Raw genomic sequence first — 23,257 nt, forward strand, 5'->3', positions numbered from 1 at the left:
AAATTAGCACGGTTAACAGTGAAAACCTTATGAATCTATGATGTATCCATATCAAACATGTAGTCCTAATCCGCCCTGGGTCCAGCATCTGTAGTTTGGTTTCACCAGGTTGAGGAGGTTTGGCCTTTTTCTCGTCTTTTTGATCTGTAAACGGGAGCCTGACAGACAAGTGATGGAAAAAGGTTTGAAAATCAACTCTGTCTCATGCATGTTTTATTGGTGTCTATTGACATACAGTAAACATTTTTTGTGTCTTAGATAAAAGAGTTCAATCCAAAGTTAAAGCAAGATTCAAGTCCATAAATTATGAAATAACTGATGGTAAAATAAAATTAACTAGAACTCAGAGTAGAACTTATAAAGCCATAATGTGGTGTGAAGATAAATAAATAAATAAATGAAGTTCCATAACCAAGATCTATGCCAGGGGTGTCCAAAACCTGGCCTCAAGGGCCGGTGTCCTGCAGGTTTTAGATGTATCTTTGATCCAGCACAGCTGATTTAAATGGCTAAATGACCTTCTCGATATTTCTTGAAGTTCTCCAGAGGCCTGGTAATGAAACAATCATTTGAATCAGGTGTGTTGACCCAGGGTGAGATCTAAAACCTGCAGGTCATTGACCCTTGAGGCCTGGAGTGTGCTGCCAGCTAAATCTAAGCTTTATCACTCTGACTTTCCCACACTGTCAAACTCTTTGTGTTATCACTGGTCTAGTTCCGCCTTCACCAGACCAATCAGCAGTCATGCCCCATACTTTAAATCTAACCTTGCATCTGCCATTGGCCTTTACAGACGCCTTTGTGCAACCCACCCCCTCCTCTTCTTTGCCCCTCTTCACTCAGGCTCCATATAAACCACCTTCGTCTCCACACTCAGAAAAATAAAGGTGCCAACTGGAACCAAAAGTGGTTCTTTAGACTGATGCCATAGAAGAACCTTTTTTGGTGCCACAAAGAACCTTTCAAACAATGGTTCTTTGAAGAACCATTTCTTTCAGTGGTTCATTGAAGAACCATTAAAGGTGCCCCAAAGAACCATCAAGAAATGGTTCTTTGGGGCACCTTTAATGGTTTTTCAAAGAACCTTTTTAAAAATGGTTCTTTAAAGAACCATTTTTAAAAAGGTCCTTCAAATGGTTCTTTAAAAGAACCATTTTAAAGAACCTTTTTTGAGTGGTTCTTTAAAAAACCATTTTAAATCTTTCAAAATAAAATGCATCATAAATTGAATTTGAGTAGGGTAAAATAAATACGAGCACAGCATAGACATATATTAATGGTTTATTGTCATTTTGTAGTTACCAAAAGACAAAAAGGCATTTTAACCCTCAGCACAACATCACTACTAATACATGTCACATATTAGTGTTTTAAACAGTAATAATTAATAAATATTGGCTATACTATAAATAAATATATATATAAATACTATATCTACAGATAACACAACAAATAATACATGTATTGTTTAATTAATAAAACATCAGAAAGTGATAAAACACAGAAATAGCAATAGCTTCATAACAGACCAATAAATCAACACATTTTCATCAGCAGATATTTGCATGTTCAGTAAAAACATTTCAACAACAAGTTTATGATTAAAATGATCAATGAACTTCAGCCTTACGCTATGTAATGTACTTTTCATGTTGTACTCATGGTCCTTTGTTAGTCCAGTTTAGGACAATGTCTCTGACGTATGTTTCATATCAAATATATGTCATATCAAAACAAGCCCACACCTGCAGTTGTTTCAGTTTTTCACTGGTGTTTCCTGTCAGCTGGTCAACCTCACTCAGGCGGACATCCATATCAGCCAACCAAATGACAAGTTCCTCCCTTTGTGCTTCAAATCCCTCCCACTCTGAGACAAGGAGCTGAAAGAGAGAGAAAAGAGTCAATTATAAAGAAGAGAAAAGTGAAACCCTCCTCAGAAGGTCTGACTCGCATACCTGCAGTTGACCTGTGATGGACTCCAGTTTGGCGTTCACGTCATCCCTCGTCGATGCCAACAGCCGAGTCTGCAGGGTGACCTGGAAGAGCTGAGTTAATGTTCGACTCCTCCTGGTCAGGCTCTCCAGCTGGATGAGCTGAGGTCTCCCCTCTCGCCGCTGCCTCTGAACACAGAAACACAAATTGCATCTGAAGCAGGAGGTGCAGATTTTTTTTGCTATTCTTTTCTAAATCCAGGCTAGATCACGTGGAGGTATTTGGAAAATTGTTTTGGCCAGTGGACGACTGTTGTCTTGCAGAAAGTCAAATCAATCAAACAAATGCTATACACAATCAATTCACAAGAACACATTGTAAAAAATAAGTCCAGTTCTTGCCTGATTTCAAGTGAAATCTGCATCAAAACAGGGTAAAATGAGTGTTTGCAGCAAATGTGAGCACAAAGCCTCACTTTGTACAAGCCTGCTATTACAGTTCTCCTCTATGCAGACGACTTTCCTGTTTTCAAGGCACAACTTGGATCTGCTGTATGAATCTTATGGATACACACTAAATGAAACAATAGTGTGCATGACTCCAGATTCTGATCCCTCATCCTAATATGGTCCCAACATAGCAACAGCAATAATGCAAATGTTGAGGCTTCAAAATACAAAGTCCATAAACCAATGGCTGACATGGGTTTTATCATAAGGGTGATAAATATACAAATTTCAGTCTGTCTTAGAGATTTGATGTTCATTTACCTGCAGATGCACTATACGTACCTGCTCCATGGTTTTTCACAACATTTTGCATATCACTATTTAATACAGGAAGTACGTGAACTAAAACAAGTCATCGGTCTTTGTGAGAGGACCATATTAATGAAACCAACCTCAATGACATCATAGGGATCCCTAAAGATGCTCCTGCTGCTTCTCTTCCTCCTCATCCTAAGCTTCCTTCTCCTTGTCCTCAACTTCCATCCAATTGTAATTCAATCTAATTGTGTTTCTCCCCCTCCTCTTCCTCATTTTGTTGGAGCTGTGAACACAGTTAATGTGAATCTGGATTAATTTGTGCAAACAAGAAAAATCTACAGCTTTTTGGTCAGAGGTGCTCTTGTGATTTAAGCCGGGTAGAGTAGATTTATGTGTTGATGCTACCTGCTTCAGCTCTGGCTGCTGAGTGATATTTACTCCCTGGCTGGATTACAAACTTTAACCATGTGCTGAACTTTGGCCCAGCGTTGATACCTCTTGTTAGTATAACGACCTCTTCTTAGCTTGTATGTATGATGGTGGATAAATGAAATATTAAAAAAAATTAACTATATTACAAAAGAACATCTATCTTGGAAACATCAAATGACCGGAGCATAACTTGTCAACTAGTCCGAAACTAAGTTATGCAGGAACAGTCAAAGACACACCTTCTCATGTCACATTTTTATTCATTTCTATATAATTCGATTAGACAATGAAGAGTTATCTAATCTAATTATTCATTCAAAACTCTTATGCATAGCTGTATTTTATACAGCTCATACAGAATTCAAAGTACAGGTTCATGTGAGTATTTAATGTACGGCTCAGATCTACAGACTTTCAGAGTTTCTAGAGCAGACACAGAGCTCACGTCACAACAGGCTTGAGGCGCCATTTTAGTGACTTTAACAATATATTAAATTTTAATTTCGGTCTAGCTGACATTAGGTTATGTACGCAGCACGCAATTGAACCACATATTTTAGAAGCCAAAGGTTCAAATTACCTGGGAGCAGCTTCACTTAATTATAACAGTGGTTTTGTTAGGAAAACAGTTTCTGTATACCGGATACTAAATTGCGCTGACCTCAACGGCTAACGTATCTAGCTAATCGCTACTGTTAGCACAACATTAACAGCAAGCTACAATGACGAGTAACAAAAACAAAACAGTAATAAGGTTTTAATGAAAATGTTTTACCTTTTCTAACAGTCCCAGAATCCACAGCTTCAAAGTCCAGCAGGTACTGAAGACTGTTATCCGTTTCGCTGTCACCGTCCGTGAGTTTTTTTTCCCCGAAAGATCAAGGCCCGCCGCTCGCACACTCTGTCTGCGCATGCGCATCCCAACGACTGACCCCCTCCGTCCGCTCCCGGGAGGTTATAGTATGACGTGTTCTGACGTCACTCTCTCTCTCCCTGTCATTTATTTGGCTCGAAACACATATTAACAAATTCAAATTCAAATTCAAATTTTATTTGTCACGTACACAGTCATACACAGTACGATATGTAGTGAAATGCTTGGACAACTGCTCGTGACCTAAAGAAAACAAAAAAGGAAAGGCTATGAATAAGATAGGAAATAAATATGAAAAATTAAAAAGGGTCAATTTAACTAGGAAGGAATAAAATATAAATTAAGGTTAAAAATGAAATAACTGTACAACACAAATTAGAATGAAGGGTAAATTTAACTGGGAAGAATAAGATAAAGATAAATATATAAATTAAAGTTGAAAATAAAATAACTGTACAACAAAATACACAATACACAATATAGAACTATATAAGAATGTATGAAGAAATCTAAATCTAAATAAATATATACACAATAACAGCAGCTGTACAAGTATTAACCGGAAATGAAGAATATAGTGACCAGTGTTGTGCAAAACCAAAGTCCAGAAAGTCCAGTGTGTGTGTAAGAACCATATGTGTGGGTCAGTACTGTGTGGTGGTGTGATTGTGATTGAGAGACCGTATCGCCTGCGGGAAGAAGCTTCTCCTCAGTCTCTCTGTGTTGGTCTTCAGGGAGCGGAATCGCTTTCCTGACCTCAACAGAGAGAACAGTCTGTTGTTGGGATGGCTGAGGTCCTTCACGATCTTCCTGGCCTTGGTCCAGCACCGCCTGCTGTAGATTGAGTGCAGGTCAGGGAGCTCGGAGCGGATGGTGCGCTCAGCTGACCGCACAACCCTCTGTAGAGCTCGTCTGTCCTGCATGGTGCTGTTCCCGAACCAGGTTAAGATGTTTCCCGCCAGGATGCTCTCTATGGTGCAGGAGTAAAAGTTCCTGAGCACCTTGGAGGGCAGTTGGAAGTCTCTCAAGCGTCTGAGGTGGTAGAGACGCTGTCGGGCCTTTTTCACCACGGTGTTGATGTGACAGGACCATGACAGGTCCTGCGTGATGTGAACTCCGAGGTATTTGAAGCTGTCCACTCTCTCCACTGGGCACTCGTTGATGACGGGGGTCTGGTAGTTCCTCTCCTGCTTAGTGCTGAAGTCCACTATCAGCTCCTTTGTCTTACTGACGTTTAGAAGGAGGTTGTTCCTCTGGCACCAGTTCTCCAGATTCCTAATCTCCTTCAGGTAGGCCCACCACGACGGTGTCGTCAGCAAACTTGATGATGGTGGTGGAGCTGGTAGTGGCCACACAGTCATATGTGTACAAAGAGTACAGCAGGGGGCTCAGAACACACCCCTGGGGGGCTCCAGTGCTGAGAGTGGTGGAGGCTGAGACATGTCCGCCCATCCTTACTGCCTGTGGTCTGCCAGTTAGGAAGTTGGAGATCCACTGACACATAGATGAGCTGAGTCCCAGATGCTCCAGCTTGGTGGTGAGTGTGGAGGGAATTATGGTGTTAAATGCAGAGCTGTAGTCTATGAAGAGCATATTAACAAATTCAGAATCAGAATCAGAATACTTTATTGATCCCTGGGGGAAATTATTTTTTGTTACAGTGCTCCATTTTAAACCAACATTAAGACAAGACAGACAATACACTAACTAAGAATAGTACAATATATACATACATACATACATACATACATACATAAGTCACTCATAAATAAATAGTTGGAAAAGAAACATGTGTAGTTGTAGCAGCAAACAGTGTGTTAAGTGGATGCGTTGTACAGGGAGATGGCCACAGGCAGGAATGATTTCCTGTGTCGTTCAGTGGTGCTTTTCGGTAATCCCAGTCTCTCACTGAACGTGCTCCTGTGACTGACCAGCATGTCATGGAGTGGGTGGGAGGTGTTATCCAACATTGTCTTTATCTTGGACAGCATCCGCCTCTCCGACACCACCTTGAGGGAGTCCAGCTCCATCCCCACAACATTGCTGGCCTTACGGATTAGTTTATTAAGTCTGTTGGTTTGCTCAGTGATGAACAACTACTCAGATCATTTACCTAAGCTGTGCTTTGTCAAAACGAAGTGTGTGTTCATTACACTGACATTCTGTTCTGCAATTGTTATTTACTTGTATCTTATAATTTGACTTTACATACTGCTGGGTGGTTTGTAAAGTTTACAATAACTAGTATTATCATTATGCTGTATTTTCAAAAATATATAATAATCTCAAAAGTAATGCCTTGGAGTAGAAAATAGTAATGCTTTATTAAAATTTAAAACTAAAGTACACTTGAATGTGTGTATTGTGTCTACTGTTTGTTAACTCACCATATTCATAATGTGTTTGTGGGGTTAGGGGTGTGTGTGTGTGTGTGTGTGTGGGGGGGGGGGGGGGGGGGGGGGGTTAGGGTCTTTAGGCTTTGGCCCCCACCCCTGCCACCAGTATATTTTTAAGCAAATATTTCTAACTTTTATTTGAATATTCAGTTTCCTACCATCTTCTCTTAAAGGGTAATTGCCAGGTAACCCGCCCTCCCCCTTCGCACACACATGCACACAAAGAAAACACACAGTATAATTCACAGCCTCATTATAGTGAATAAATATTTATGCCATTTACACCATCAAACTTAGATTGCTAAGGATGAAGAACCTTTTGTTCTTTAAAGAACCATTTGTAATAGCTGAAGAACCATCCACAAAATAAAAAGGTTCTTTGACGTATGATGGTTCTTTAAAGAACCATGAAGACATCTGAAGAACCATTTAAGAACCATAATTTTTCTGAGTGCACCATCAGGATCTAGGCTCTTAGGGGTCCTACTCTAATCCCTTTCACAGCTGGGGTCCGTTCTGCCAAGACATACCATCAGAGGCTAACTGCCAAACACGTCTATCTAAATTATGTTCATCGATAATTCTGTCTTTGACAGAAAAAGGAACAGAAATCCTATAAAGTGAGATTAAATGTGTCACATTGTCAGTAGTTGGTGCCTGCATATATTTCCTCTTCCTGTTGAAGAAAGGTGTAAATCCTCCTTCATTAAGACTTTCTGTGAATCAAGTCAAATGTAGTCATGATGATCTCTAAGGTTGCAGTACAGCAAACCTGGAACAAATGCAAACTGGATTATGGTGAACCTTAAACTCACATTTTAAGATTATAGTCTTTTTACAGCATTTTTACAGCTGTTATTTTAAAAGATTTATTGCAGAAAATTCAGTATTTTTTACTCCTTTACATTTGTTTGACAGCTTTAGTTATTTTCCAAATCAAATTTAACCCAACATCCTGACTCATCCTAGCAGTCCAGTTAAAAGCCCACATCGACTCATCTACTGTTGAAAACATGTCTCACTTTATTCAAAAACTCTTTATGCTGTTTCATTCAGTTGAATAACAGAAAACATAAACTACAGCTCATACAACTGCTCTCATAGCTTACTCAGGTTTAAAAAAATTACAAATTTCAACTTAATGAGAGAAAGAGTTAAAAAAAAGTTTTTAAAAAAACACTACCACAAGAAAAACCTCACTGGTGTTAACAAAATTGAACAAAACATTGTGATGTACAGCACACATACTCAGTCCCACCGTCGATAATTTCTTCAGTTCAGTCGATACTTTTCCAGATACAAAATCTGCACGTTGGATTTCCACAGTTGAAATTTTGTGCCCAGCATTAGTTTTGAAGTGTTTGATGATGTAAAGATGATGGCAGCAGACGGGTGTGCCACAAGGCCACATTAATGTCGAGTGCAACACTTTCATCTTTTCATTACTGCTGATTAGCTGCTAAATGTGTTTATTGCTGGAATTTCAGCTAACAGAGCACAAATGAGAAAAAAATATTACTTGTAGGATTTTTATCCCCCAAGATCATAAGGAATTGTATGTAATTTCACAAAACAAATAGATTAACACCTGAATTGATGTGAGTAACAGAGTTCAGGTATTTGCAGTGTTTCCTTTCACTGCATGCTTCTCTGTGACGTCTCTGACTGAAGTGGGGACAATCAATAGTTTCTTTATGTGCTGATGGAGACTCAGCTGGTGTTTCAAATGTCCTCTTTAGTCTCTTTTCAAACTCCAGGTCTGAAAGGTGAAGCCAATACAAAGTGCCCTAAACCTATATTTTTTTTCTCGCTGGCCACCAGGGGGCGATAGTTATGGTTGCAAAAAAGATTTAAGCTCCTGTGTAAATATCTGTCTGCCTGGACCTCTTTAAATTGTTTCCTGGTGAGTTCATGGGCTGATTTGCTAATTTCAGGTCATAGTGAACGAAACATTAGGCCAGGTTTGTGGACTTTAAGCTCAGACAAATGGGAGGTTGCATCATAAATTCTGTGCCAAGTGATGTGGATCCATCTGTTTTGGGACTTCTGTGGAAATAGAGGAGCAGCTGAAAGCGTCTATTAGTTCAACTTTTTACATTTTAGAACTAAACGGTTTTAGCTTATTTTGAGCCACCTATCACACTGGCTATGCCAAACTTGCTTTGTGCACTCCTGTGGTAAGCAAACACCGGTATCGTGTGTGTGTGTATAAGTTAATGGATATTTTTCACTGGAAAAACTTAATGAAGAAAAATAATCACATCAGTGAAACAAAAAGGTAAAAATATGGAAGGAAACATTTTTCTTATTGGAAATTAATTCCAAATGAAGTATAAACAAAAACAGGTTTTTCTCTGGCAAAAAATGCGGATTATTCGACCACTGAAAGTCATCCCCAACAAAGTCCCTTGTTTTTGAGAAAACCAACAGCAGCCGGCTGTTAATGGAAATAACCCACCCCCGCCCCCCAGGATTGTTTAAATGTTTGTGGAATCTGTTAACATGAGCAAAAGTGTAAAGTGAAGACAAAACCAGTCGACTACAAGCACAGCTGGTGCTTTTCGGGGAAGAGATGTCCCAGATTTTCACCGGCACACTCTGTCTCTGTTGCTCTTTACATATGTGACAGAAGTCATAACTACAATACAAATTGTTGACATGGGGGCTTTAGCAAACTAGAAGTTATCTACACTTGATTCCAGTTGTATCTGTACAGACCCTTAAAAAGCTTTAATGTTGAGACTATACAATCCATCAATCCATCTGTTCTGAAGGCACCTTGGAAAATAAGGTTCAACAGCAGTCCTCACTTTCTGACGTGATTTAAATAATGATTTTCAAAGTTTGAAGAGCTTTGAATCATTAACATGACTTCAAGGCAGGTGAGTTGGAAGAATTGTGGTCCAATAACTTCATTTTGGATCCAAGGTTTTCCATCGAGGGAACACCTTGCTAGGATTCGTGACTATTCTCCAGCTGATAATGTCATGACCTGTGGAATATACTTCCATTATCCATGTGTCACCAGAGAAAAGGATGAGTATAACTTGATGGTATCAGGAATAGGGTAAAAACTGATCAAAGAAAAGGTATCTTACTTTAATGCTGAGGGTGGAGTCTAGAATTTTATGTCCAGTCCTTTACTGTTGGTTCTCACGCAAGCATTTCTAAAAAGAAATTTTTAAAAAAAGAAGCCAAGTGTTTATGAACTCTCAACAGTGCAAGGCTACAAAAACACAAACCATCAGCTCATCTCACTTGCAGAAGTACAAATAAAAGTAAAGATATGCGATTGCTATTGTGAAATATTAAAAATAATAAAAGTCAAGTGACAGAGGGGAGCAAGGTAGAAAGTTGATGATGCATGGAGCAAGGATATTGAAAGTGGATGAGTAAATACCTGGGGTCAAACATTCAAAGCATCAAACAATGAACAAGAGAGGTGCAGAAGAGAGCGTGGGGAGGGTGAAGCAAGTGGAGATGAGTGTTAGGGGTCATTTAAAATAAGGAAGCAGCAACAGTGCAAGGGAAGGTTTACAAGATGTTAGTACGGTCTGCTATGATGCATATTTTACAGATGGTGATACTAACAAAAAGGCAAGAGGATGGACAAGATTAGAAATGAGTGCGAAACACAGAAAAAATTAGAGAGGCAGGGCTGAGATGGTTTGCACATGTGCAGAAGATGGAAAGTGAATATACTGGCCAAAGCATGCTGAAGATGGAGCTGCCAGGAAAGAAGTAACACCTCATAGATGAAGGTCGTAAAGGAGGACAGTGGGCTGGTGTGACAAACGAGGATGGTAAAGAAAGGGTGAAATGGAGGCAGATGACTAACATAAAATCTTATCCTGAGTAAAACACAGAATGAAGGCATGTGAAGTAATAAAAGTTCAGATGTATTAATATGTATGTAGCGTAGTTATGTAGTGGCAGATCATTTGTGATTTATAGTGGAGACAAAGTTTAAAAAGTTAGTTTGTAAATGTCCGTCGGGTGTAGTGGTTAACAAATTCACTTGCAAGCAAACAGTCTGTGGGTCAGTTCCAGCCTTGGGGTAACTGCTGAATCAAACATGCTGAGCTACTTGCTGAGGCACCGGAAGCAGTTTCTTTAATTCAAATGTGATTATCTCTGCTAAATGTTTGTGTGTAAACAACGCATATGATTTTAGGCCAAAAAAAAACATTTTACTTTTTTCATTTCATACATTTTGGATGTCAGGTTGTACAAGAGTAGTGCACATGTTGGGCCAGCTGTTTTTCCCTGCTTCTAGTTTTTAATATTACAGTAAGTGAGAGGACTTAAAGGGAGGATGCAGATGCAGGCCAAATAAGGTGATGTGAGGTAGACGCAGAGAGAGAACAAACAGATGATCTAACAATAGGTGAGGGAAGACGAGATTTTATACACAAACTGGGCACATTGAAGCCACGTGAAAGCATCAAGACCAGGGAGACAATCAAAGAGGAGTACAGTCAGATCGAAGATCATCAGGAAACTCTCAGAGACAGGGCTTTAAGCATAGGAGCTGCTGTTCACTGCGTATTTATGGGTAATCAAGCTTACTTGACGATTTTATTCTCCAAGTTAAAGTTTATCAGGTCTAGGTTGTGATTCATCAGCAGATAAAGAATCGTGGAAAACTCCACCGCATCCATCTGCAGGTCATCACTGAAAGACAGGGTCAGTCTGTCAGTTCGGTTTAAAGAGACAAATGTAGTGTAGCTGCGGGCCAAGTAAAGAAGAAGTGTGCCTCATTTCTTTAAAATCATAATTTCTTTTACGGCAGCCATGCGTCAATGTGTAAACAGTTGGAGATTTGAAAGATGAACATAGTGAGTGCAAAAGTGCTAGAAAATGTAAATCTGAATTCATATGCTAAACATACTTCAACAGTTACTGTATTTATTCACATGACTGGTTGGTATTTACACAAAAATCCATTATAAGATAAATAAGGATTATAATGAGCTGTGAATCATACAAAGCTACCCTGATACCATCTCTGAATAAAAACACCCTTAAGGAAGAACACATGGAACAATAAGCTTGTTACAGTAACATTAAGTTGTTACATGGGTCTCACTTTGTAGGTTTGTGGTGATGGCTGAAGTCTGCACTGATGAGGCGCTCTGTGAAACTAGAGCAGCTGGTCGCTCCAGTCTCTGGTATGTGCTGATCTGTGATGCTTCCAAGATGGCATCCATCACAGGGCCTCATTTTGGCACGGCCAGAAAACCTGAACGAGATCAGCGAAGCGAACAAAGGTGCGTTCAGTAAAACTGTGGCTCGCTGGCAGAGGGCCAGGCGGATGATTTAAATCAGTAACAATACCACAGCGTGGAAACACGTCATTACAAGCATATGATCTGCACTGATGATGTTAATCACATAATATCATTGGGTCACTGCCTCCTCAGTATGTGGATACGTGCAAAATGTCCCATTACCTGTTCATATAAACCAGGGGTGCCCAATCCCGGTCCTCGAGAGCTACCGTCCTGCAGCTTTTAGATGCATCCTTGTTCCCACACACCTGAATCAAATGAATGGCTTGTTATCAGGCCTTTGCCAAACATGATGGCATGCTGAAGAGATCAAACCATTTGATTCAGCTGTGTTGGAGTAGGGATGCATCTAAAAGCTGCAGGATAGTAGCTCTCGAGGACCGGGATTGGGCACCCCTGATATAAACAATTTCAATTAAAAAAATGTTGTCTTTTGTTTATCTATTTCCTGTAGCGATTAATATTTTATAATAACATTTGAATATTTATTACTAATAATATAATAATATTTTATATTTTAATGATAATAACATTTCAATAACAACATAATAATTTTTTTAAATTTTTTATCACTTGCTTACACAGTTTGTAAGTCTGTGTGCTTAAACTGAACTGGTATTTGAAGACTGGTATTGAGTCACATCTCTATAAATAGTAACACAAAGACTTCACTACTCTCAATCTTACAATAACAGACTCAGGAGGGGTTTTTTTTTTACTTTCCTGGATGATGTCATGCAAACATGCCACACAAGAACACATTAATCCGGTGCAGAGGATTTAACATTTAAGAGGCCGGTTTCCTTTTCTAACATTTGTACAGTGAACCTGAGCGCCAATTTTTTAAGTGATGCATTCATGCAGAAACTTCTAAGAACAGCTTCTCGTTTACTCAGAAGATTTTGTCAGCGTACCAATCTCAACATCAGTCACCTCAAGGTGCTTTATATTGTAAGGTAGACCCTACAATGTCAAAGAAAAACCCAACTATCATATGACCCACTGATTGTTAAATCAGATATATATGTACACATTTTTTGTGTAAAGACTGTTTGAAGTTATGCCAACAGTTTCCTCTTGTGTTTGAGAAGTCTTCTAACATTGGTTCAATTTAATAATGAGATGAATTATCATGAACTAAAATGCGTCAAAAACACAAATCACTGATTAAGTTATTAACAAAAGTCTGGGTATAGTTTTGTCTTACACTGTGTTGTAGGACTTGAGTTCGAGCTTTTCTGTATGAATGATATGCTTTCTGAAAACTCAATAAAAACACTTTGATTAAGTTATTAACAAAACCCAGCTCTCAGACTGAATCCCTCTATACATGGTAGCATTTCTGTTACACCACTATCGCTCAAATGGTCTTAGATCATCAGGTCGGTCCTTCTGGTTGTTTAAGGGTTAAATATAAAAGCTTAAGTCATCAACAACATCCTTTAAATCGCTTCTAAACACAAAAACCCCAAACGTTTTGTAGACTTGCAATGCCACTTATTTATTGCCCTTATATTATTTTTATTATGGTAATAATATTAATCACTTTACATTATAAACAAAGATGCTTACACTGTAACACTTGAAGCACATTTTATTGATTCTTATCTACAGGCCAGTACTTTGCATGCCTGCACTTTGTTGTACTGTGTTTGGTTACTCAAGCAAACGGAGCTCTTTCTCCACCACGGCTCACGTAACACATAAAAAGCGCTAAACAAAGAAACACGCCTAGCTTCTTTTCCTTTGTCATTCAGACTTTATGGAAATTCTCTGTGTTTGTCCAGCTTTAGTAATCGTATCCTCTACTGTTTGAAATTTTACACTCTAAAGCACTTTTTACATATATTCCACAATGCACACAAAAGGCTTAAGGAAACATTTGCAGGTGTTCCAGTGTCCATCGTTCTGTGTGGGAAAGAAAATGTCAGCCCTGACGACTTTAGTTTTGAAGAAATAAACAATAGTAACATAAAACATGCACGATGGGTCAACTTGGTGGGGAATATTTTCTAAACTGCTGTAATGTTGCATTTAGTCCACTCCAGGCTGAGTTAAATAAAAAAACAGAGCTGATCAAGCAGAAGTCTGTGCTGTGAAGCTGGATGTGGGGATTAGAAAGATAAGAAGATACTGTCCCCATGTAGTGCACAGATCTGAATATTGGGAGCACTTTGTTTTACTAGTAATCTGAGATCTCATTCCGAAACACATGACACGCATAAAAAATGATGAACAATTAAACATCTTCTGTCTACTTTTTAAAAGGTGTATTTTATAACGTATTATATTACCAACTAGATATTGGTTATGGATGACCTCTGGTTAACAAGCATTTTTTATGAGGGTATTTTGAACATGTGGCTCTTGCTCACTGTGATTTCGGAAAAGCATACGGGGTGACTATTTTCACATGAATGTTTTTCAAGCAAAAGAAAACTGAAAAAAGAAAATGCAACAGTAATTCAGCTGTGAGGTTTTTCTGCTTGGGGTGCTTTGGAGAGCAGGTCATCTGCTAATCCTTGGCTGCTGCTGTCTCCATTCTTATGCCTACTAAGTGTCCTTGGGCAAGACAGTATAGGAACGCACGCACACACACACACACACACACACAAATCCCAAATATCTTTGAAATCCAATCCAAGCCTGACAGCTGTTCATAACTTTGACTGATCTTCTTTACTATTTCCTAACACTTAAAGACCAAACAACTGCTTGTTTCATAAGGAAGAATAACCAAATTAAAGCTCGAGTCTGGAGATTTGTCATGCAGAGATATAGTGGGATTCTGTCTGGAGAGGTCAGCCCCTGCTTTTGATTTTTGAGTTGTCTCTCGTGCAGCCTGAGCAAGTCCAAGCTACACCTACACAGGTCCCAACTAATCAATGTTTGGAAAATAGCATCACTGTTCTTAAAGATCTTAGTGCAAAGATAATAAAACCTGAATTTTTGAAAGCAAGCCTGAAGTTTTTATCTTTAACTGATAAAAACTAACAAGAAAAACAGATTTTTAAGATGAGCTTTATTTTTCACATTTTTTCCTGTTTGTTGTCCACTTAATATACAGAAACAGGGAACCTGCTGCCAACACTGTCTCTGTATTGTGAATGGACTCATAGCCCTCAGCTGGTGTATTGAGCTGGAATCCACAGTCATGTAACACATGAGGATAAGTTACAGTCAGTGAGGCGTAATAAGGAAAACAAACCCTGGGTTGTTAAAAGTGCTTTGTTGTACGGTGCTCTGCATCAGGTCATTTCTCACACAATGCAGTGTGCCAGTTTTATACGTGTTTTTCTCTCTATTGCTTTTCCTTGACACACATGATATTCACATACTACAACATTGTAGATTTGTACTGACAGATTATCCAAAAATACCTGACACTTACTCGTGAGGTCAGAGCTTCTCGGCCCCAGGTGTGTTTTGCTGATAATCCAGCCTCGGTAAAACACGCAATAAAAATAACAACAAAACCTGCTTCTTTCTGCCTGATTGTGATCTGGATTGCAGCAAGTCAGCTTACCCTCTGGTGTTGTCTGGACTTCAGCTTCTCCTCCGACATCACAAAGCGAAATCAGAAATGTCTTCAGTGTTTCACTGCCATCAGCTCTGCTCAACTAAGAAAAATCTGGTTTGTTGACACTTGAGATTCTTGATCATTTGCCAGATTATCTTTGCCTCAACGCCACTCCTACAGTGCTTGTACAGAAGGTAGAATTTCAATGTGGAAATCAGCCAAGTCTCCTCCTCTGATAGGCCTCAGTCTGTGCCAATGAAAACAGGTATGCTGACGTTAAGAGAACTTTCCATTTGTTACATCAGAGAGAGAGAAAAATGATCTGTCACACGCCTAACAAAACTTTGTAGAATTGTTTTTCTTTTTTTACAAAATGAAAAGTAGAATTTCCAGGTTTTGGAGACCCAAACCTTTTCTTTGAAACTTTGAAACAACAGATGTGAAAATACAACCATAAATCTGTGCCAAAATACATGGAACAAAAACACAATAATACACAGCAAATTCAAAAGTGTTAAATGTTTTGGTGTTAGTAGTCTTCTTGCAAAAGTAGAGTTAATTTTACTCTAAGTAGAGTCACATTCTTTTAATGTAACTCTGAGGTGTAAAATGATAGTAGTTAACCCTTTACAGCCGATCGGAGCGGGCACGCTCCATTTTGCGTAACTATTTTTAAATCCCGGTAGCTCTGCAACCACGTAAGCTAGCGCAATAATTTTTTTTGCATATGAAACCGGAGGAGTTGTACTTACATCTTATGCCATCAGCTTGTCCTAGGTCACAGTTTCCTTCCACATATAGCTTTGCAAAAACTGCATAAAAATCACTTGCAGCAACAAAAACATGATATTCCAGAAACACGCTTTGCCGATCCGATCAGCTGTTTGTAACACTTCCTACGTCCATCAGCGCGAACTATCACATGACCGCATGACCTGCCCGAAACCGGAAGTGACGTCATTTTGCGGAAATGTAGTTTTTTTACGATCGGGGCCTTATGAGCCTATACTTGTGTTTTAAAAAGTTATGTTTGAGTTTATGACTTTCTGTGTCGTTTCTGGGATGCTTAGGACTCATATTGCACTGCTGGAAATAGTTTATTTTGATGCATATGCTGTTATTTTGCAAATTTGCACTATAATATTTATTTTCGTTTTTCCTGCAGTGTATAAAAATTGGTGTATTTCAAAAATAAAACTATGAAGACACTCAAAATAAATTTCCTGTGGTGTGAAACTAGTTTGTGCAACTTTTTTGTATTTACAGTTTTCAGGGATGAGCCTCTTAAATTTCTCTAACTAGAAATATATGTTAAAAAAACAAAAACGATTTTCAATTTCTTTGTAGTTTATTGCACTTTTTTGCAATTTATGTAATTACTATGCACCTAATGCAGACATATTATTAAAGTTTGGGCTATAATGGTTGTATTGATGTATAGCAACTTGAAATGCTCCCAAAAATGGCTCCACAGCATGTAAAAATATAATATAAGCTCTGGCGGACTTGGTTCTATGGTAGGTCTTAAAGGGTTAAAATCGAGTGTTAAAAATGAGTGTTTCTATGTCAAATCTGGAGGTGTTACAATGGAAACATTAACTCTTGACCTCTTAACTCTGAACTCCTACAGGGGCTATGACACCAATAGAGTAAATTCACAGACTCCGCCCCCAGCACCATAGGCTCCAATCGAAGCTGAAGTGAAGCCGCTTCAGAACATTTTGCTCTACATATTTGAGTTGTTTGCCATGCTTGGTAAGTCATGTTTTCAAAGATTGTTTCAATTATTATTATGAGCTTTTACTTCTGTGGCTCTTTGGAGTTGAGACAAAGCTGTGTGAAAGGCATTAGCCATGTTGCTCGCTGATAGCATAACATTCTGTTTTAGCTAGCTGAAAGGTATTGTTTGCGGGCAAATACCACAGCCTTGAAAAAAAGCTTGCATGTGAATTTTCAGTCAAACTTTTGGTCAAATACACCTAAAACAATGTCTAGAATGTGAAATGTTGGTATAATGGTGCTACTGGAAGCCTGAAAACGATCGCCCATAAAAAAAAAAAAAAAACGAGCAAACAGCAGTAGCAGACGTCCTGACTGGATTCTACGTTAGCATAGATCCCTCCAGAGTTTTGTGCACACGGTTTAGGTAAAAATGAAAAAGGTTGAGGTTTTACATTTAGTTCAGTATTACCTGTTGCCTGTGTCCTTGTCTTTTGGGAAAATACTTTACACAAGTAATGGCTCAAAGAGGATTCCTTTTTTTACTGTGCTGGAATTGATTACCGGATTATTTGTGCCATTAATTAGTGTCAACTAATTTTTATTCAATCTCCACACAGGATATGCTTGTGAAGATGGAATATGGGGGAGAGCAGAAGTGCGTTGAAGTTCCACAAAGGGATGAATGAAGGACATGCATATTGTATTGAAGAAATAAGTGATGAGAATGCTGTTATTTGCATTTACCAGCTCACCTATGTCAGACCTTTTGATAAACACAATTCTAATGAAAGTGAGAACATGTACACTGTTACATCTTTCAGAAAATGTTTTGAAATTGTGGTGCACAGTTCAGAATAAATGTTTTTCAAAAACCATTGAAACTCCACTATGGATGAGCTGGTGTGTTTTTAGGTGTGCATGTTGGCTAAAATCCTTTCCACACTCATCACAGCTGTATGGTTTAACGCCACTGTGGAGGAATTGGTGTGCTTTTAAGCTTCCAGAGTGGGTAAAAGACTTTCCACACTTGTCACAGCTGAACTGTCTCTCTCCAGTGTGGATGAGTTGGTGGATTTTTAGTGAATTCTTCTTAGTAAAATCTTTCCCACACTCGTCACAGCTGTATTTCTTCTCTCCCTTTCTTCTGTGAGGTTTGTCGGCCTCCTGAGAGCGCTGACTTCTCGCTCCATGTTGGTCCTGCAGTGACAGAGATACAAACACAGGCAGTGAGTGAAATTTAGGGCTGGGCATCATCACTGATTTCGATTCGGGGAAATCTTGCCTCAGACAATCAGAAATATTAGAATTCTGATCACTATGTACTTATCCATATTTTATATTTCTAAAATGAAAACTGACATGTGTGAGACTTCATCAGAGGTGTAAGCATCACAGCAGATGCCTTTGTGTCAAAGTAACTGAGGATAAAACAGAAAAACATGAAGGAGAATTTTCTGGCCTGGGTTTAAAAATATTCTGCAGTGGATCAAACACGAAAGAAAACCATTAATCAACATATGCACATTACCTGATGCTGCTGAAGTGAAGCAAAGCAAAGTTACAGAGGTTTTATTACAGACACAGCTCAGCTAAGCATTTTGAAATTTTGCATAATTTCAAAAAGTTTACATTTGTTCTGTATTGAACAGCAGAAATTAGGCTTTGTTGCTGGGAGTGAAAAAAAAAGAGAAACAAAAAGCAAAACAATAACAAAAAAGAAACATCACCCGACAGAGCTGTAAACAACAGTCTTCTTTTGCTGCTGGTTCAGTCAGTTTTGTTTGGAGAGTGACAAAACCTGCAGCTTCAGAACCTAGCGCCAAGAAAGATGTAAACATAAAGGAACTGAGAACGCATCAGAATCAGTGAGCAGCCGGCTTTCAGCCCCGACGGCACGGACGTCTTTGTGCAGAATCCGTGCACCTGCTCTCAATACTGTTTTAGCCGTTTGGTGGTTGTTGAAATTTTCTGAGGTTTAACCTGAGATTCTGGCGTTTTGGGCAAAATTAATTTATATTTAAAAATCAAGTCAGGATTTTAATGAATTGATATCATGTTATCCAAGCTACAATCAATTTTAATCGATAATCAAAACCCAGTGAAATGCAGTCGTGGAACAAACTGTCATTACTTGAAGCTTTTCAACAGTCCTCTTTGGTGACATCTGCTGGTCAAAATATGAAGAGCAGTTTGAATCTACAAATTATAATGAAGCGCTTCATTATGTTTAGTATCATGTGACAGTTCTGTCTGATATCAGGCTACTGTTGTGTTGCTTTGCACATGTATTTTCTGTGTGATTGAAAAGGTTTTGAAATTTCATTAATAAATAATTTTGAAGAATATCCTTATTTAAACATGTGCTGTGGTGTGGTTTCTCTTTGCTTGTGACTTCTTGATGTTTGTAAACATAATAGATATAAAATAAAAACATAGTACATAATAAAATACAACACAGTCATATAACAGGTTGGGAGGATGAGAGTTTTAGACGTGACTGATTATTTGGTGAAACTGTGATATTTTCCTCACCTTCTGTGTTGAGCTCATTGTTTCCTCTGTAGTGACTCAGCTGAGTCCAGATGGCTGAAAATGTTCCTCTGCTGCTCCGTCAGACTCTTCTCCTCCTGCTGATCAGCTGGGACACAAAACAGATCTTTGTTAGGCTCCACACTGCACTGAAGAGTCAAAGTGTCTCATATGTTCATCTGACAACACAAAGTACAAATTTCACTCTGATTGCTTGTAGAAATCTTGTGAGACGTGTTGTGCTGCAAAGTGAGGAAACTCTCTCACTCACTTATACTTCAGGAGGAACTTTGTGACATTGGCTCTAATATTCTAAGCAGCCCTTTACTATGACAGGGCCAGAAAGTCCTATTTGAAGGTTTGGGAGAAGGACCATGTTAAAGGTGGATTGGGGTTTATACACTTTGTTATGATACAGGTAAGGCTGTAAGAGCCTGAGAAGGTGTCCTGAATGAACCTCTAAAACCAGTTTTCAGCTAACGACTCTGCTTCAGTCTGGAAAACAGCAACTACAAGTTTAAAGACTCCATCAACAATTCACACCCAGCAACAGCCTGAACAGCTCCTCCTGTGGTTTCCACAAACAGGGACAGACCTGTTACTCCCCCACCCCACACTTTCAACTCCTTCAGGCCCCCAGTTCCACCCCCCACCCCCACCATTCATAATAACAGGGGCCCACACCTGATCACCACTTCACAAGTCTCTCCAGCCCCCATGGTGCCGCTCTCCAAACTCCACCATTCCCCAAACTTTGATTCTGTTCATCTGGACGTAGCTTTTTGTGGGAGAAACGTTTCGTCACTCATCCAAGTGACTTCTTCAGTCTCAACCGACTGCAGGTTTCCCCAATCTTCAACAGTGCATTTACATAATGACTGAAACGAGCTCCACTGAAGGAACAATGGGCTGGGAGGTCAGTTATTGAGCATTAATTTGCAAATTCTCATGATCATTGATCAACAACCACTGATCACTTGCAGCGGGAATGGTACTCATTGCTATTGATCAGCAGACTTTGATTAATGAGCTTTGATCAGTGGTTTCAGTGCTTTCCTTCCTGCTTTGACTGCAGCTGTGTTTGACACAGGAAGACATTATTACATTTTTCTTGATTATACTTTATTCTTTTTGGGGGAAGTGCAGCTTTAAACCTTCACATGATTCAGGTCAACCCAACAAATCAATCCGAACAATCACAGGTGGGAAAAACTTCTGTAGACAAAATGAAATAAAAATTCAATCCACAACATGATTAAAAACACGATTCTCCCAAATCACCAAGAGCTGCACATTAACCACCACAATATATTTTATTCTCTGTGCTTTCAAATATGAACACTGTTTACTTTCATCTCTGTTTCATTAGTTTTTGTTAACATCTTCCTGTGCATCACTTTACAGCAGCCACACTCATTAAAATGAGACTTTGTAGGAGTTCACTTCCTCTCATGTGTTCATCCACAGCAGCTGGACAATAAAGTTTATTGTGACCCTGATACTGCAGCAGATCGCTCTCATCCATTTCCTGTTATCACTTCAAATAGAAACGAGGCTGTAGAGGTTTGGTGCAGGCAGAAAAACAGCTGCAGGGACAATGAAAAGACTTTTCTGCTCCAACTTCTCCCAGCATGCTGAGCTAATGATTAGTTGGTGTTTTTCTCCAAACACTCTCTCACTCTTCTCTCAACGTGTTCACAATAAACTGTGAACAGACACCGAGGAGAGCAGCAGAAGACCTCATTCAGGAGCTAAACTCAACATGAACTGAACTCACAGTAAAGTTAGCTCGGTGCTTACCTTTAGATGAGCCCACAAACCGAGAGAAACTCCGCGATGAAGCTGCAACTCTTTCCAAACACAGGAAACAGATCAGGGAGCAGAGACCCACGTGGTTCACGCTGATCTCAGCTACGATCCAGGAGACAAGGGTGGGCAGATCGATGCAGATATCGATCCAAACGTTGGTAGTGGTTTACGATCGATGCTCCTCCGAGTTCACTATTTTACTCGCTGCGGATGAAGAAGCAGCTGTCTGTTTGAACACCTCTTCTTATGCGGCAGACTAACTTTGCTCCGCCCCCTTCTTCTGCCCTGCTCGGATTTGATACTGTGCCGTCACGTGACTCGGCTACACACAGAAAACCCATTTGGACTGCAGAGAGAGAGAAACAGGAGCAACATGTGGAGATATTTTACGGCTGTAAATGAAAATGCTGGAGAACAGCTGGAAGGCTTGTCAGCACCTAAAGCCACAGGAGACCACACAAGCTGTAGAGTTCAGCTTATTTTTTCACACTCCAGTTAAATACTTTGACTGAATTCTCACTGCACACACTCAAACTGGCCCAGCGTACATTCATATCAGGACAGTGAGATCATTTTATATAGATTATTTTTAATTACTGTTATGCATGGCCCGACGATATGAGGTGCTATTAACCCACAAACAACAGATCCTGTAACGCAGCGCTGCGGCCTCTTTCCCAGACGTTAGGCTACCTGGCAACATTCCCGCGTCAATCAAGTCAAACTTCTGTTATTGCGAAGCTAGCCCCTCACAATGGCAAAGAGAGAGCACCGGTGGGAGACTGAATGTATGTTTACAGACATTGCTGGTAAACCAACAGTTTACATTGGTAGTAAACTGGTAAATCACAAAGTGAAGCTGTTGTGAAAGCAAATTTTATTGTAGCAGAGGAGACAGTCAAATCAGCCCGGTACCACTCTGATGAAGCTGTGCGATGCTATCCAGAAAAAAAGGCAGATTTTGGCAAATGTGAGCCTGAGGAGAAATACGATTGCTGATCGGGTTTGTGAGATGGCCACTGATTTAGGAACACAGTTTTGTGAAAGAAGCAAACACGTTATTGCATACTCTCTTGCTGTGATGAACGTACAGACATGATGGGCATTGCACAGCTCGCCATCTTCATCAGTGGAGAGGAAATATTGAACATTAAATCAATGCACGGGACAACGACAGGAAAAGACATTTTTAAAAATGTATGTCAAAGTGTAACCGACATGAAACTGTCCTGGGACAAACTTGTTGGACTTACAACAGATGGAGCGCCGGTGTTGTGCAGTGGACAAGTCGGCAGAATGAGAGTAAAGATGCAGGAGGAGAAATGTACCGGTGAGTTAACAGCAGATCACACACCAGGAAAGGCTGTGTGGTAAAGTCCTAAAATGGTAAATGGTAAATGGCCTGCATTTGTATAGCGCTTTTCTAGTCCATAGGACCCCAAAGCGCTTTACACTACATTCAGTCATTCACACATTCACACACACATTCACACACTGGCGATAGCAAGCTACACTGTAGCCACAGCTGCCCTGGGGCGCACTGACAGATGGAGCATGTAATGATCACCGTAACGCCGACCGTAAATTTTATCTGAGCTGAAGGTTTAAATCACCGTCAATTTCAGTCTTTTATGTGAGAAATAGATTCAGAGTTTGCCGACATTCCCTATCATACAGAGGTCCGTTGGCTGAGTTGGGGAAAAGTTCTTAATAGTGTTTTTGTGCTCAGCAAGGAAATCTGTCAGTTCATGGACATGGCATGTATGATGTGGTGAAGGCATTTCAAGTGAAGCTGTCACAAATGCACCAGTGCAACTTGTCTCACTTTCACTGTTGCCAAGTAATGTTGAACCATGTCGGCGCACTTTGCTGATAAACTGAGCGCACTGCGCACTGAGTACGCACGGCGCTTTGGTGACTTTGAAGCACACAAAGAGAATTTCGAGCTGCTTCGCAACCCATTTACGTGAAAACTGCACCTGTGC

General features: G+C 39.6%; 1 protein-coding gene and 1 long non-coding RNA gene across 5 annotated transcripts; both read right to left on the minus strand.

The window, feature by feature from the left end:
* Positions 1-1,263: 1,263 nt before the first annotated feature.
* On the minus strand, positions 1,264-4,410 carry LOC143420390 (uncharacterized). Of its 2 annotated transcripts, XM_076888500.1 has the most exons (4): positions 3,907-4,410; positions 2,834-2,982; positions 1,956-2,120; positions 1,264-1,880 (listed from the first exon to the last, which is right to left on the minus strand). In XM_076888500.1, the coding sequence occupies exons 2-4, from the start codon at positions 2,888-2,890 to the stop codon at positions 1,713-1,715; spliced, it is 390 nt and encodes a 129-aa protein (XP_076744615.1). In that variant the 5' UTR covers positions 2,891-2,982; positions 3,907-4,410; the 3' UTR covers positions 1,264-1,712. The 2 variants fall into 2 exon arrangements, with proteins under 2 accessions (XP_076744615.1, XP_076744614.1); XM_076888499.1 differs by lacking the exon at positions 2,834-2,982.
* A 2,991-nt stretch (positions 4,411-7,401) lies between these two features.
* LOC101488111 (uncharacterized) lies at positions 7,402-21,533 on the minus strand. Of its 3 annotated transcripts, XR_013100197.1 has the most exons (7): positions 21,264-21,533; positions 19,467-19,572; positions 15,219-18,131; positions 11,491-11,643; positions 10,971-11,075; positions 9,500-9,568; positions 7,402-9,393 (listed from the first exon to the last, which is right to left on the minus strand). It is a non-coding gene; the product is annotated as an uncharacterized LOC101488111 (long non-coding RNA). The 3 variants fall into 3 exon arrangements; XR_013100198.1 differs by lacking the exon at positions 19,467-19,572; XR_001167272.5 differs by lacking the exon at positions 21,264-21,533 and having other exon boundaries at positions 19,467-20,097.
* Positions 21,534-23,257: the final 1,724 nt, after the last annotated feature.

Source organism: Maylandia zebra, linkage group LG9 (assembly GCF_041146795.1).
Source record: "Maylandia zebra isolate NMK-2024a linkage group LG9, Mzebra_GT3a, whole genome shotgun sequence".
Taxonomy (NCBI): Eukaryota; Metazoa; Chordata; class Actinopteri; order Cichliformes; family Cichlidae; genus Maylandia; species Maylandia zebra.

Bases quoted from the DNA above. Each gene is read 5' to 3' on its own strand.
- LOC143420390 (XM_076888499.1), bottom strand. From the start codon at position 4,050: ATGCGCATGCGCAGACAGAGTGTGCGAGCGGCGGGCCTTGATCTTTCG. The intron at 2,121-3,906 runs GTAAAACATTTT...TTCTGTGTTCAG, and splicing joins TTCTGGGACTGTTAGAAAAG to AGGCAGCGGCGAGAGGGGAG. The intron at 1,881-1,955 runs GTATGCGAGTCA...TCTCTCTTTCAG, and splicing joins CCATCACAGGTCAACTGCAG to CTCCTTGTCTCAGAGTGGGA.